At 38.0% G+C, this 12,748-nt stretch overlaps 1 protein-coding gene and 1 pseudogene across 1 annotated transcript in view; one reads left to right on the top strand and one right to left on the bottom strand.

Moving 5' to 3' along the window:
• Window positions 1–12,748, bottom strand: part of BTBD1 (BTB domain containing 1) — a 45,359-nt gene that overhangs the window by 18,976 nt on the left and 13,635 nt on the right. The window contains exons 3-4 of the mRNA XM_060005346.1: window positions 10,451–10,556; window positions 3,241–3,438 (exon numbers count right to left, since the gene is read on the bottom strand). Coding sequence (XP_059861329.1) covers window positions 3,241–3,438; window positions 10,451–10,556 — 304 coding nt within the window. The remainder of the gene's footprint in view (window positions 1–3,240; window positions 3,439–10,450; window positions 10,557–12,748) is intronic.
• LOC132420692 (heterogeneous nuclear ribonucleoprotein A1-like) lies at window positions 5,747–7,507 on the top strand (annotated as a pseudogene).

Raw genomic sequence — 12,748 nt, 5'->3', positions numbered from 1 at the left:
TAGTAATATATAAAAAGAATAATGCATGACAACCAAGTCTGGTTTATGTAAGGAATCCAAAGTTTTAACTTGGAAAATCAATCAATGCTATATTAAGCTATACTAAGAGAACAAAGGGGAAAACCATATCATTATCTCAAAAGAAGAGAAATATTTGGTAAAATTCATGATAAAACTCTTACAAGACTAGTAATAGAAGGAAACTGCCTTAATCCAATAAAGAGTATCTACAAAAAATTTACAGCAAGCATACTCTGTGGGGAAATACTGAAAGCTTTCTGACTAAGACTAGAATAATGCAAGGATGTTCACTATCCATACTTCTTAATATGCTCAAGGTCCTAGGTCATACAATAAGGCAAGAAAAAGAAATGTCTAAGGATTAGAATGGAAGAAATAGAATTATTATTGTTTGCAGATCACATGATTGTACATGTAGACTATGCACAATCATCTACAAATAATTATTAGAATTTATAAATTTAGCAAGATCACTAGATACAAGGTCAATACAGGAAAAGCCAACTGTATTTCTATATACTGGCAATCAATCAGTTAGGACATGGAAATTAAAAAAACTAATCATTGCAATAACATTTAAGAAGTAAAATACATAAGGAATAAACCTACCAAAAAATATGCAAGACCTCTACCAGAAAACTCAAAGTATTACTAAGAGAAATTTTTAAAAGACTTAAATCAATGTTCATTGATTGGAAGACTCAATATTATAAAAATGTCAATTATCTCCATACCAATCTATGGATTCAATGCAATTCCAATCAGAATCCCATGACTTTTTTTGGTGGAAACTGACAAGCTGATTAAAACATTTAGGTATATGAAACTACCAACACAAAAGACCAAGAATAGCCAAGGTAATCCAGAAGAACAAAGCTAGAGGATTTTCACCACCAGATTTCAAGATTCAGTTTAAAACTACAGAAATGAAAACTCCACAGAATTGGTTCAAGGATGCACAAATATACAGTAGAGCAGACTAAACATTCCAGAAATAGATTCATTCATATACAGTCACCTGATTTACAACGAAGTTAGCACTGCTGTGTATGGGGGCAAGGATAGTTTTTAATACATAGTCACGTGGGGGAAAAAAATGAACCTTGACCTCTACCTCACACCATACACATGTGTGAAAAAAACACCACAAAAAAATAAAAACCCAACTGGATTACAGACCAAAAAGTTAAATGTAAAACAATAAAGTTCCTAGAAGAAAACCTAAGAGAATATCTTCATGACCCTGAGGCAGGCAAAATTTCTTAAGACATAAAAAGCCTTCACCTTAAAGGAAAAGACTGATAAGTTAATTCATTACAATTAAGACCTTCTATTTATCAAAAGACAGCATTAAGATAATGAAAAGACAATCCACAGACTGGGATATTAGCTATAAGTATATACATTTTATGTATCTATAATATATTCTGGATAAAGTCTTTTGTCAGATTATATACATATAATGGAGAGGATGTGAGGCAACTGGAATGAACTCTTAACTCTCTTAGTTTGGCAGCTGAGTGTGAACTATTACAACTACGCTGGGCAACTATTTGGTAGGATCTACCAATGCTGAACATATGTATACTCTATGACTTTGCAATTGCACTGCCACCTGCTCAACAGAAATGTTCACATATGTACACCAAGTGAGCGGTATAAGAATGTTCTTAAAGGCCCCAAACAAACAACCCCAATGTCCAACAACAGTAAAATGGATAAAGAAATCATGGCACATCCATTCAACAGATTATACAGCAATGAAAAAGAATGAGCTACTGCCACACACAACCACACAGATGAATCTAAGACATAATGTTAAGAGAAAGAAGCCACACACAAAAGAACACATGCTGAATGTATGACTTCCTTTATATTAAGTTTAGAAACAGACAAAACTCATTTACAGAAGCCAGAAAGCAGTCACCTTTGGAAGGGAGATTAAGGACTAGGAGGGGCATGATGGAGACTGGTGGGGTATGGTAATGTACTGTAAATTGATATGTGTGGTTAAACAGGTGCGTTCACTCTATTTGTTCACTTTATTATATACATGTTATATTTTAATTTAAAAAGTTTACAAAAAGAAAAAACAAACTGATTCTGATCAGCAAAAACAAAAACAACTTGTGAGAATACTGGAATATATATAATAAATCAAAAAGAAAAATTTGTATACCCCAAAAGAATAAAAGTCATGAACAAATACCCAGAGAAAACCATAATTCAAAAAGACACATGCACCCCAATGTTCACTGCAGCACTATTTACAATAGCCAGGTCATCGAAGCAACCTAAGTGCCCCTCGACAGATGAATGGATAAAGAAGATGTGGTGCAGGTGCATATATACAATGGAATATTACTCAGCCATAAAAAGGAATGAAATTGGGTCATTTGTTGAGACGTGGATGGATCTAGACTCTGCCATACAGAGTGAAGTAAGTCAGAAAGAGAAAAACAAATATCGTGTATTAACACATATATGTGGAACCCAGAAAAATGGTACAGATGAACTGGTTTGCAGGGCAGAAATAGAGACACAGATGTAGAGAACAAACGTATGGACACCAAGCGGGGGAAGTGGCGGGGGTTGGGGTGGTGGTGTGGTGAATTGGGCGATTGGGATTGACATGTATACACTGATGTGTGTATAAAATGGATGACTAATAAGAACCTGCTGTATTAAAAAATAAATAAAATTAAATTTAAAAATTCAAAAAAAAAGGAAAAAGAAAAAATACAAATGGCCAATAAACATAAGGAAATATAATTTTAAACCATTATGAGATTTTTTTTTTTTCTTTTAAATCAATCTGGCCATGACTTAAAAGCAGATGATACTCAGTGTTGATATGGGAAACAAGAACTGGTCATAGAACTAAGAAGCATCAACCCTAAGAGTCAGAAAGATCTGTCATTGTAACTTTAGGTAAGGCACTTAACCTCTCTCAGGTTCAGTTCTTAAACCTATAAAATACCACATAATTTTTATATGTTTATAATATACAAAATATTTTAAAAGATATAAAATACATATAATTTTAAAATACATAAATATATAACCTACAATATTATCTTGAAGGGCTATTAGGAGAATTGAATGAAATTATACACACAAATGCACATACATAAACAGCTTCTTTTCCTCTCTCGCACAGGGAGACTGACTGCCCATTAAAATAGTTTCAAGTAGATTTTGGACAAGTTACAGCCTTACCGGCTGCAAACTCCTCAATGGTCATCAGCGGGAACCGGATCAAGGACAGTGCTTTCCCTAGAACTTTCTGTTTGTTTCCAAAAGTCACAGGCAATTGTTGTCTTTGACATTCCGCTTCTGCCCACCGTACAACAGCTCCAAAAAGTCGACTTTCTCTAATACTAAGAGTGTCTCTTTCTAGAACTGCACAGAGTGTGTCTACAGGTAAAATACAAAAATATATCACATTAGTAATATTTTGCTCTTTAACAAAATACTGACAAACATGCTTATATAAAATTTTCAAATCTCAATAAAAATAGGATACTTAAAACTATAGAGTCTACACTTAAAAATATTAAAGAATTAAAGGAATTAAACAGCAAAGTTTTCTTTAAAAAATTACTATAAGGTTAACATTCAACTTATTACTTACCATACATGGAAGCTTAGATACAGTATCTCCTTATATATTCATGCCATTCAGCAAGCAAACTCAAATATTCAGAACAAGAATAATAAGTAAGTCAGAGAAAAAGGCTCCCAATCAGTAATGAACAAATTCATAAAGTCTACAGATTACAATTCATTCATTCATTCAGCAAATATTTCTTATTAACCACTCACAATGTGCCAGGCACTATTCTAGACACTGAGGATATATCATTAAACAAAAAGTTAAAAATTCCTTGCCTTCACGGAGCTTACATTCTAATGGGGGAAACAGATTCAATAGACATAAGTAAATTATACTGTGTTACATAATAAATATAGGAAAAGATAGCAGGGTAAGGGGAATCAGAAATGCAGCTTAAAATAGGATAGTTTGGATAGGCCTCACTTGAGTTAAGACCTGAAGGAGGTCGAGGGGGGTGGGGTCAGTAGGCCAAACACACCTCGAGAGAAAGAGCGCCCCAGGACTGGCCAGTGCGAAGGCTCTCTTATGAGAGTGTGCCTGGCATATCTGAGGAACAGCCAGGAGGTCAGTGTGGCTGGAGGAGAGTGAGCAAGAGGGAAAATTAGTAGGTGACGAGGCCAGAAACATGGTGGGAAGCGGGGTGCAATCATGTAGCACCCTGTAGATCATTTGGCTTTTACTCTGAGTGAAAAAGGGAACCCCTGGAGGGTTTTGAGCTGTGACATTTTATGTTCTAAAACAACCACCCTGGCAGCCGTGATGAGAAGAGACAGTAACGGAGGCAAGAGTGGAAACAAGATCAATTAGGAGGCTCTTGCGCTGATCCAGGTCAGAGGTGATGGTGGCCTGGACCAGGCGGAAGTGGTGAAAAATGATCAGATTCAGGGTATACTCTGAAAGGAGACTGGAGATTTCCTAACAGATTGGATATAGGGGGTGATAGAGAGCATGAGTAAAGGATAATTCCCAGGTGTATAGTCTAAGCAATGGAGGGATGACAGTGCATCAACTGAGATGAGAAAGACTACTATGTGGAAGCAGGGTGGGGGGTGGTCAGAGGGGAGATCTGAAGCTTAATTTTGGACATATTAAGTTTAAAAGCCCTATCTGACATCCAAGTATAAATATCATGACCGTAACTCAGGCCCTCACTCAGAATCCTTTCCCCTCTTATCATAGGCAAAATTAAAATAGGCTGAGTTATTTTTAAACTACAGTAGACCAGAAATCAATGAAAACATTAAAATATAATTAAATTGCCCAGAAACGCACACCTAAGAAAAATTTATTAAAAACAAAATTCTACTATGCAATGGTCTACACATTCATACCAGAACCAAATATTAGTTTAATAACAAACATAGGTATCATTACAGCAAAGATATCACAGTCCCTGGAACACAGAAGGGGCCCAACAATATGTTAAAAATGAAGAGGTTAAACATAATTTTTTAAAAAATCAAGCTTTTTCCTTCTCTTGTAGCTGAGCAGATGAGTATAAACTAAGGTCCCAGGAAACCTTTTCAAAGATAAATGAATGTAAGTCAACATACCTCAATACTTGTAGGATTAGGAATATACTATGATCATAATATTTAATCATTCAATAGAAAAACAGACAACTTTGAACCTCCATTTCTCTACCTTGTATGCTAAAAACTTAAGTAAAGGTAAACATAGAAACTTAAAGGCTAAAAAACAAGCACATTATACTGCCCCTGGCATAATGTAAATTAATTCTGTTCTATCAATGTGACCTATTATCTTTTTCCTTTGGCAAAAACCTACAAGAAACAGTATCTCTCTACTTGGAAAAAGGTAAGCATATCCCTCTGGAGCACATATTCAGATGCCAGAGGAGAAAAAGCATCCCTAGAATCTAAAATAGCTATTTTAAAAAAGCTCCTGAAGCCAGGTCTTTCTTTCAGATCCTAGAATTCTCTTTCATTCCCAATTTTTAACAAGTACATTTGTGACAAACTAGACTATGAGGTGAAAACACATAGGTCCTCTATAGATAGATGTGTTATAATAAGAAATGACAGCTGAGAGCCTAATGAAGATCATAAAAACACACAGGATTATATTTATAAACATCATACAATACTGGGTTTTAATACAAACCACTGCAAATCAAATCAAATCAACAAATATTTATAGGGTTTTCATCCTGTGCAAGGTACCTACTTCAAGGTTCCCAAGGAGATACATTCGGTAGATTACTTTCTGCCCGTGGACGCCGCTGAGTAAGCATCGTTGATGTCTCCCCCACCTCCACTGCTGTCATGTCTAAGTCAGAGTCACCCAAAGAGCCCGAACAGCTGCAGAAGCTCTTCTTCGGAGGTTTGAGCTTTGAAACAACCGATGAGAGCCTGAGGAGCCATTGTGAGCAGCGGGGAGCGCTCACAGACTGTGTGGTAATGAGGGATCCAAGAACCAAGCGCTCCAGGGGCTTTGGGTTCGTCACATATGCCACTGTGGAGGAGGTGGATGCGGCCATGAATGCAAGGCCACACAAGGTGGATGGAAGAGTTGTGGAACCAAAAAGGGCCATCTCAAGAGAAGATTCTCAAAGACCTGGTGCCCACTTAACCAGGTGAAAAAGACTTTTGTTGGTGGCATTAAAGAAGACACTGAAGAACATCATCTAAGAGATTACTTTGAACAGTATGGGAAAATTGAAGTGACTGAAATCATGACTGATCAAGGGAGTGGCAAAAAGAGAGTCTTTGCTTTCGTAACCTTTGATGACCATGACTCCGTAGACAAGACTGTCATTCAGAAATAAAAAATGTGAATGGCCACAACTGTGAAGTAAGGAAAGCCCTATCTAAGCAAGAGATGGCTAGTGCCTCACCCAGCCAAAGAAGTCGAAGTGGTTCTGGAAACTTTGGTGGTGGTTGTGGAGGGGGTTTTGGTGGGAATGACAGCTTTGGTCGTGGAGGAAACTTCAGTGGTCGAGCTGGCTTTGGTGGCAGCCGTGGTGGTGGTGGCTATGGTGGCAGTGGGGATGGCTATAATGGATTTGGTAATGATGAAAGCAATTCTGGAGGTGGTGGAAGCTACAATGATTTTGGCAGTTACAACAATCAATCTTCAAATTTTGGACCCATGAAAGGAGGAAACTTTGGAGGCAGAAGTTCTGGCCCCTGTGGTGGTGGAGGCCAATACTTTGCCAAGCCCCGAAACCAAGGTGGCTGTGGTGGTTCCAGCAGCAGCAGGAGCTATGGCAGTGGCAGAAGGTTTTGATTACTGCCAGGAAACAAAGCTTAGCAGGAGAGGAGAGCCAGAGAAGTGACAGGGAAGCTACAGGTTACAAGAGATATGTGAACTCAGCCAAAGCACAGTGGTGGTAGGGCCTAGCTGCTACAAAGAAGACATGTTTTAGACAATACTCATGTGTATGGGCAAAAAAACTCGAGGACTGTATTTGTGACTAATTGTATAACAGGTTATTTTAGTTTCTGTTCTATGGAAAGTGTAAAGCATTCCAACAAAGGGTTTTAATGTAGATTTTTTTTTCTTCCACCCATGCTGTTGATGGCTAAATGTAATAGTCTGATCATGACACTGAATAAATGTGTCTTTTTTTAAAATATGCTGTGTAAAGTTAGTCTACTCTGAAGCCATTTTGGTAAACTACCCCAACAGTGTGAAGTTAGTATTCCTTCAGGGTGATGCCAGGTTCCATTCAAAATTTATTTACAACCTGCTCTGGTGGAGAAGCTATTGTCTTCCGAAACCTTGGTGTAGATGAACTGACAGTTATTGCATTGTGACCTGGAGTTCACCGCGAAAAGGGTCACCCAAGCGAAGTCATGGAGTTTTCTGATTATTAATATATGATTGTTGGCACATCCTATGCAATATATCTAAATTGGATTATGGTACCAGATATAGATGGGAATGAAGCTTGTGTATCATCCAGTATCATGTGTAATAAATAAATAATTTAATACCCTAAAAAAAAAAAAAAAAAGATTCCCAGGATCCAATGGCATGCCTAATGGAGGAGCTATTTACAAAACAACTTCTCGGAGTGAGTCACCCAGATGCAGGCAGTATTATTTCAAATGACAGTAGACTGAAGTGGAGCACTTGATAGCTCCTTAAAGGGAAGGACACTAGGATTAAGCAATGTTTCATTACCAACGTGGGCAGTGCTTAGGGCTCTCAAACATCCAGTAACTCAACAAAAATTCAATAGCACACAACGTGCAGGTGCTGGGGGGGAACCAAATCTAGTCGCTGCCCTTCAGGATAATGCAAGAAGAGCACAAATCCTTCCCAAGGTAATGTGCAGCAGACAGGCAAACTAAGAAAGGGATGTTATTGAAACAGGAATATATTAAATTTCATGGAAGAGGGGAGGGCAGCAGTTCTTAAGAAAGTTATAATTTGAGCCAAGACATTAAGACTGAGTGAGAACTAGCCAAGGTGGGAAGGAAAGGCAGCATTCTAGACATAGCCAGTCAGCCCAGTTGGTCAACAACTATTAACTGAACACATACTATGTTCTACTACTTTCAGTGCTGGAGATACAGTGGTAAACAAGACAAAGTCTCTGCCTTTAAGGAGTGTACAATCTAGGAGGAGGAGGTAGACAATCAATATATACATATTCAGACAAAGACCAAGATAAGATTTTCAGAGAGTGATACATATTATGAGAAAAATAAATCAGAGTAACAGAACAGGGATTGTTTAGGGGAATATGGTACTTTACGTAGGCGTGAGATGGCCCGTCTCAGGTCTTGTTTAACCTGAGATCTGAATGATTAAAAGGAGGTAGCCACACAAAGATTTCATGGGGAAATCCTTTTCATGGGGAAAAGGATTCCAATCAGAAGGAACAGAAAATACAAAGGCTCAAAAACACTGAAATAACTGTGGCCAGTGCATATGGAACATAGTGAATGAGAAGCAGAATGGTAGGAGACAAGGTCAGATACAGAAGGAGGCAGGTAGTTACTGCCAGCTCTTCACAAAAATTCTGTTTTCTCTTCTTCCTGGGATGTGAGTAGTCTGCATCTCCTAGCCTCCCCTTAAGTTAGGTGGCATCTGGTGACTGAATTCTGTCCAATGAAATAAGAGGCAAAATGAGGGTGCCATTTCAAGGTCAAAGCTTTTAAGATGTGGGTATTTTCCTTGCCCAGGCGTTTTCCCATTTGCTAGCAAGATACAAATAATAAGCAGGCTGTAGGAAATGGCAGAGCCACAAGATGGAAGAGAGCCACTCACTGGCCGGGAACACTTCCTTGGACTGCGTGAGTGTAAAAAAAATTTCTGCTGTGTTGGAGCAGTGTGCATTTTGGGGGGTTATTTGTGCAAATGTGTTGAGCTTGCATTTTGGGGTCTATTTGTTACCACAGCCAAGCCTAGCCTACCCTGACTAATATAAGGCTTGATCACATAGGATCTTGTAAGTTTTGTAAGCAGTTAGAATTTTATTCTAACTGCAGTGGGAAGACACTGGAAGCAAGGATGTGATACAATCTGCTGCTGTGTAGAGAATGGACAGTATGAAAGCAAGGGTGAGTGGAAGCAGGGAGACAATAGGAGACCACAGAGGTTATCCAGGTGAGAGAACAGTGGCTTCGACTAGGTGGGAGCAATGGATATGGTAAGAAATGGTCAGATTCAGGATACCTTTGTGGTTTATTTTTGGCTGTGCTGCGCTGCTTGCAGGATCTTAGTTCCCCGACCAGGAATTGAACCTGGGCCCCGGCAGTGAAAGCACCGAGTCCTAACTGGACTGCCACGGAATTCCCCCAGGATACATTTGGAGTGGGGAGCAGAGAGCATGTGCTGATAAACTGCATGTGGGGTATGAAAGAAAGAGAGTAATCAAGAATAACTTCTAGGTTTTTAGTTGTGCATGGTGGTGCCATTAGGGAAGAATGAGGAGAAAAGTGGAAAGGAACAAAAAGATTTAACAGGGAGTTGGGGGAAATCAATGGCTCTCTTTTAGCTGTGTTGTTGGAAATGCCTATAAAATCTCCAAATGAAGATGTCAAGTAAATAGTTGGGTATATAAATTTGGAGCCCAGAAAAAGGTAAGATTAAAGATAGATATTATGGGTTCATGATGGTGATATTTTAAGTCATAAGCCTGGATCAGCTCTCTCTGCTCTCCTACACGACAAAATTCAAACTCCTCAGCCTGTCACTGCACTGTCCTCCACAAGCTGGCTTTCACCTGCCTTGTACCGCCCTTCCTCTACACACACTTCTTCGTGCAGTTCCACTTGCCTCTAATGCCCTCCCCTCTTCATTAACCAAATGTTATCCATTCTCTAAGGCCCATGTCAGAACCTTCTGGGTCAAGATTTTCCTAACACTCCTATGTGAGGTGCTCTCTTCATGTTCTGGATTTGCATAGTAATTATTTTCTATGTATCTAGTTCAGAAAAGGCGTAAGTCACATTTTGCCATATGTCATCTCTTCTATTTAATGTCTTAAATCTTAATTTTCACATATTTGTTCCCTGATTCTCCAATTAGATGATAGTTTCCTTAAGAAAATGCACATCTTACCCTTCTTTGTATTTCTTATAGGACTCTAGTATAATGCCATGCATATGGTGAGCATTCAATGAATATTTGTTTGATTTGACATCTTTTAAAAGGCAATGAGGTAGTTAAGACTTTTAGGAATATTTCAGCAAAATAAAGAAAGCAAAACTCTTAAAGAGGTAGACTTAAATCACTTGGAAAACCCACTAATTTAAAAACAGCTTGTCTGCCCACAAGGCTGACTAGTAAGGCATTACTGTACTTAAAAGGTAACATTTTAATTCACAGTGAACTTACCTATATCAATATCAGTAAACCCTTCTGCACTTATTGCATCCATCGTGCTTTTGTCTATTGTGTCTAGACAAAGACTAGCAAGCTGAGGTTCATCAAATAATCGAGCCTAAACATATAAAAAGCTAGTTACTTTCATAGTTATTTTACCTTCAGGCTGTACATATTCAAAGCTAATACTGTAAACAATTATAATTGCTAATTATATAAAAACACATACTTAAAATACAATTATAATGTCTTATATGTGCTTAAAACTTTTCATTCCACAATCAGAAATAAAAGCTAAAAGCAAAAATGCCCTGCTGAGATAACAATTAATTCATATTACCACTAACAACCCTGTTATTTTTATTTTCATATGCCTATATATGCATTGCCTTGTTTCTTATACATCACTTATGTTACCCTTAATGAAACACTCTAGGTTACATAAGGCAGACATTATCCCATTATCCAGATGAGGAAACAGAGGCTCAGAGAGGTATACTGACTTGCCCAGTAACATCTAGCTAGTTATGCTCCAAAGCCAGTACTTAAGTCCAAGTCTTAAGATCTTTTCACTAAATGGTAATATCAATTGTCAGGCATACCAGTACCAACAGATCAGTTTTTTTTTTCCATTTCCTATTTTGATTGGGGGAAGAGAATAAAGTACAAGAATTTTACAGCATGAAAGTTCTGGGAACCTAAGCAAAAACTAGGCCTGACAACAGAGGAGCAAATAAGTAAATTCACGTGATGGAATATTACACAATAATGAGAATGAACGATCTACAACTACACACAACAATATGAAGGAATCCCACAAACTTAATGGTAAGCAAAAGAAAGTACTGTATATATTGAACAAAAGAGTATACAGCTGACTCTTTTTTTTTTTTTTTTTTTTGTGGTACGCGGGCCTCTCACTGTTGTGGCCTCTCCCGTTGTGGAGCACAGGCTCTGGACGTGCAGGCTCAGCGGCCATGGCTCACGGGCCCAGCCGCTCTGCGGCATGTGGGATCTTCCCGGACCGGAGTGCGAACCCACGTCTCCTGCATCGGCAGGCGGACTCTCAACCACTGCGCCACCAGGGAAGCCCTACAGCTGACTCTTGAACAACTTGGGGGTTAGGGGCACTGACCCTCTGTGCAGTCAAAATCCACATATAACTTATAGTTGGCCCTTTGTATCCGAGGTTCCTCCGTATCCTTGGATTCAATCAGCCACTAATCATGTAGTGCTATAGTATTTACTACTGAAAAAATTACACATATAAGTGGACCCACAAAGTTCAAACCCGTGTTGTTCAAGGATCAACTGTATACTGTATGATTTTAGCAAAGCTAATCTAGGTTTTAAGAAGTCAGAAGTCAAACTTACAATATGTGCTTTATTAGGATGCATATTATAATTCAAAAAAAGTTTAAAAATGGGGGCGTTCAAACTCAATTGAAATTTTTTAAAAACTGTAACACTGAAAAAGGAGAAATGAAATTCTTAAAAAACCATAACACTGAAAAAGGAGATACGATGATAGGTGTGCCAATGACCAATTTTCCTTCTGGCCTAGAGTCACCTCTGTTTACATTTAATAGCATGGACAAAACAGAAGTCTACTGTCTGTATTTCAGTTTTTTCAATTGGTCCAATAATGCTTTTTATAACACTGTTCCTTCTAGCATGGGATCCAGTCTAGGATCATAGGTTTTGTATTTTTAAAATATGAAAAATAGTACATTTTAAAAATTCTAACTTCAGCAGATATTTTAACTGGCCAACTCAGTTTTTATAGGTGAGTTAGTGTTCATGCAAAAATTGATATTTTACTCTAGGAAAAACAATTTTTGGTAAAAATTATTTAATTCAGAGTAGCAATATTTCAGTCACTCAGATACAGTATCAAGTTTCCTTTAGAATCTACTGCTGCTACTTAAGAGTAAAATAAATTTTCTCTAAATTTAGTTTGAGTCTGGCATTACCTGATAAAATAGCACTATTTTTAATGATTGTATCACTTCACAGAGAGTGTTTTTCCCTCTGTAATCTATGCTGGTACAGTATACTGGCTCTTTGTTTTAGAGGGAAGCTAGCATAGGTCCTCTCAAGTAAATGAACATGCTCAGTTCAAATGACTCACTTGGCAGGAACAAGACGTTCACATGACAATCTGTGGGCTAATTCACATGACCCCACCATGAAAACTTTGGAGTAATGTTGAGTTCTATGACCAATGAGACACTAAAAAATTTCTTTTTCTCAGTGACATCTGTTAACCCTTGCTACTCAAAGTGTAGTCCAGAAGCACCAGCATCATCT

The sequence above is a fragment of the Delphinus delphis genome, chromosome 2 (assembly GCF_949987515.2).
Source record: "Delphinus delphis chromosome 2, mDelDel1.2, whole genome shotgun sequence".
In the NCBI taxonomy this organism is placed as follows: Eukaryota; Metazoa; Chordata; class Mammalia; order Artiodactyla; family Delphinidae; genus Delphinus; species Delphinus delphis.
The sequence above is the reverse complement of the archived record's forward strand: the minus strand, read 5'-3'. Positions and strand labels throughout refer to the sequence as shown.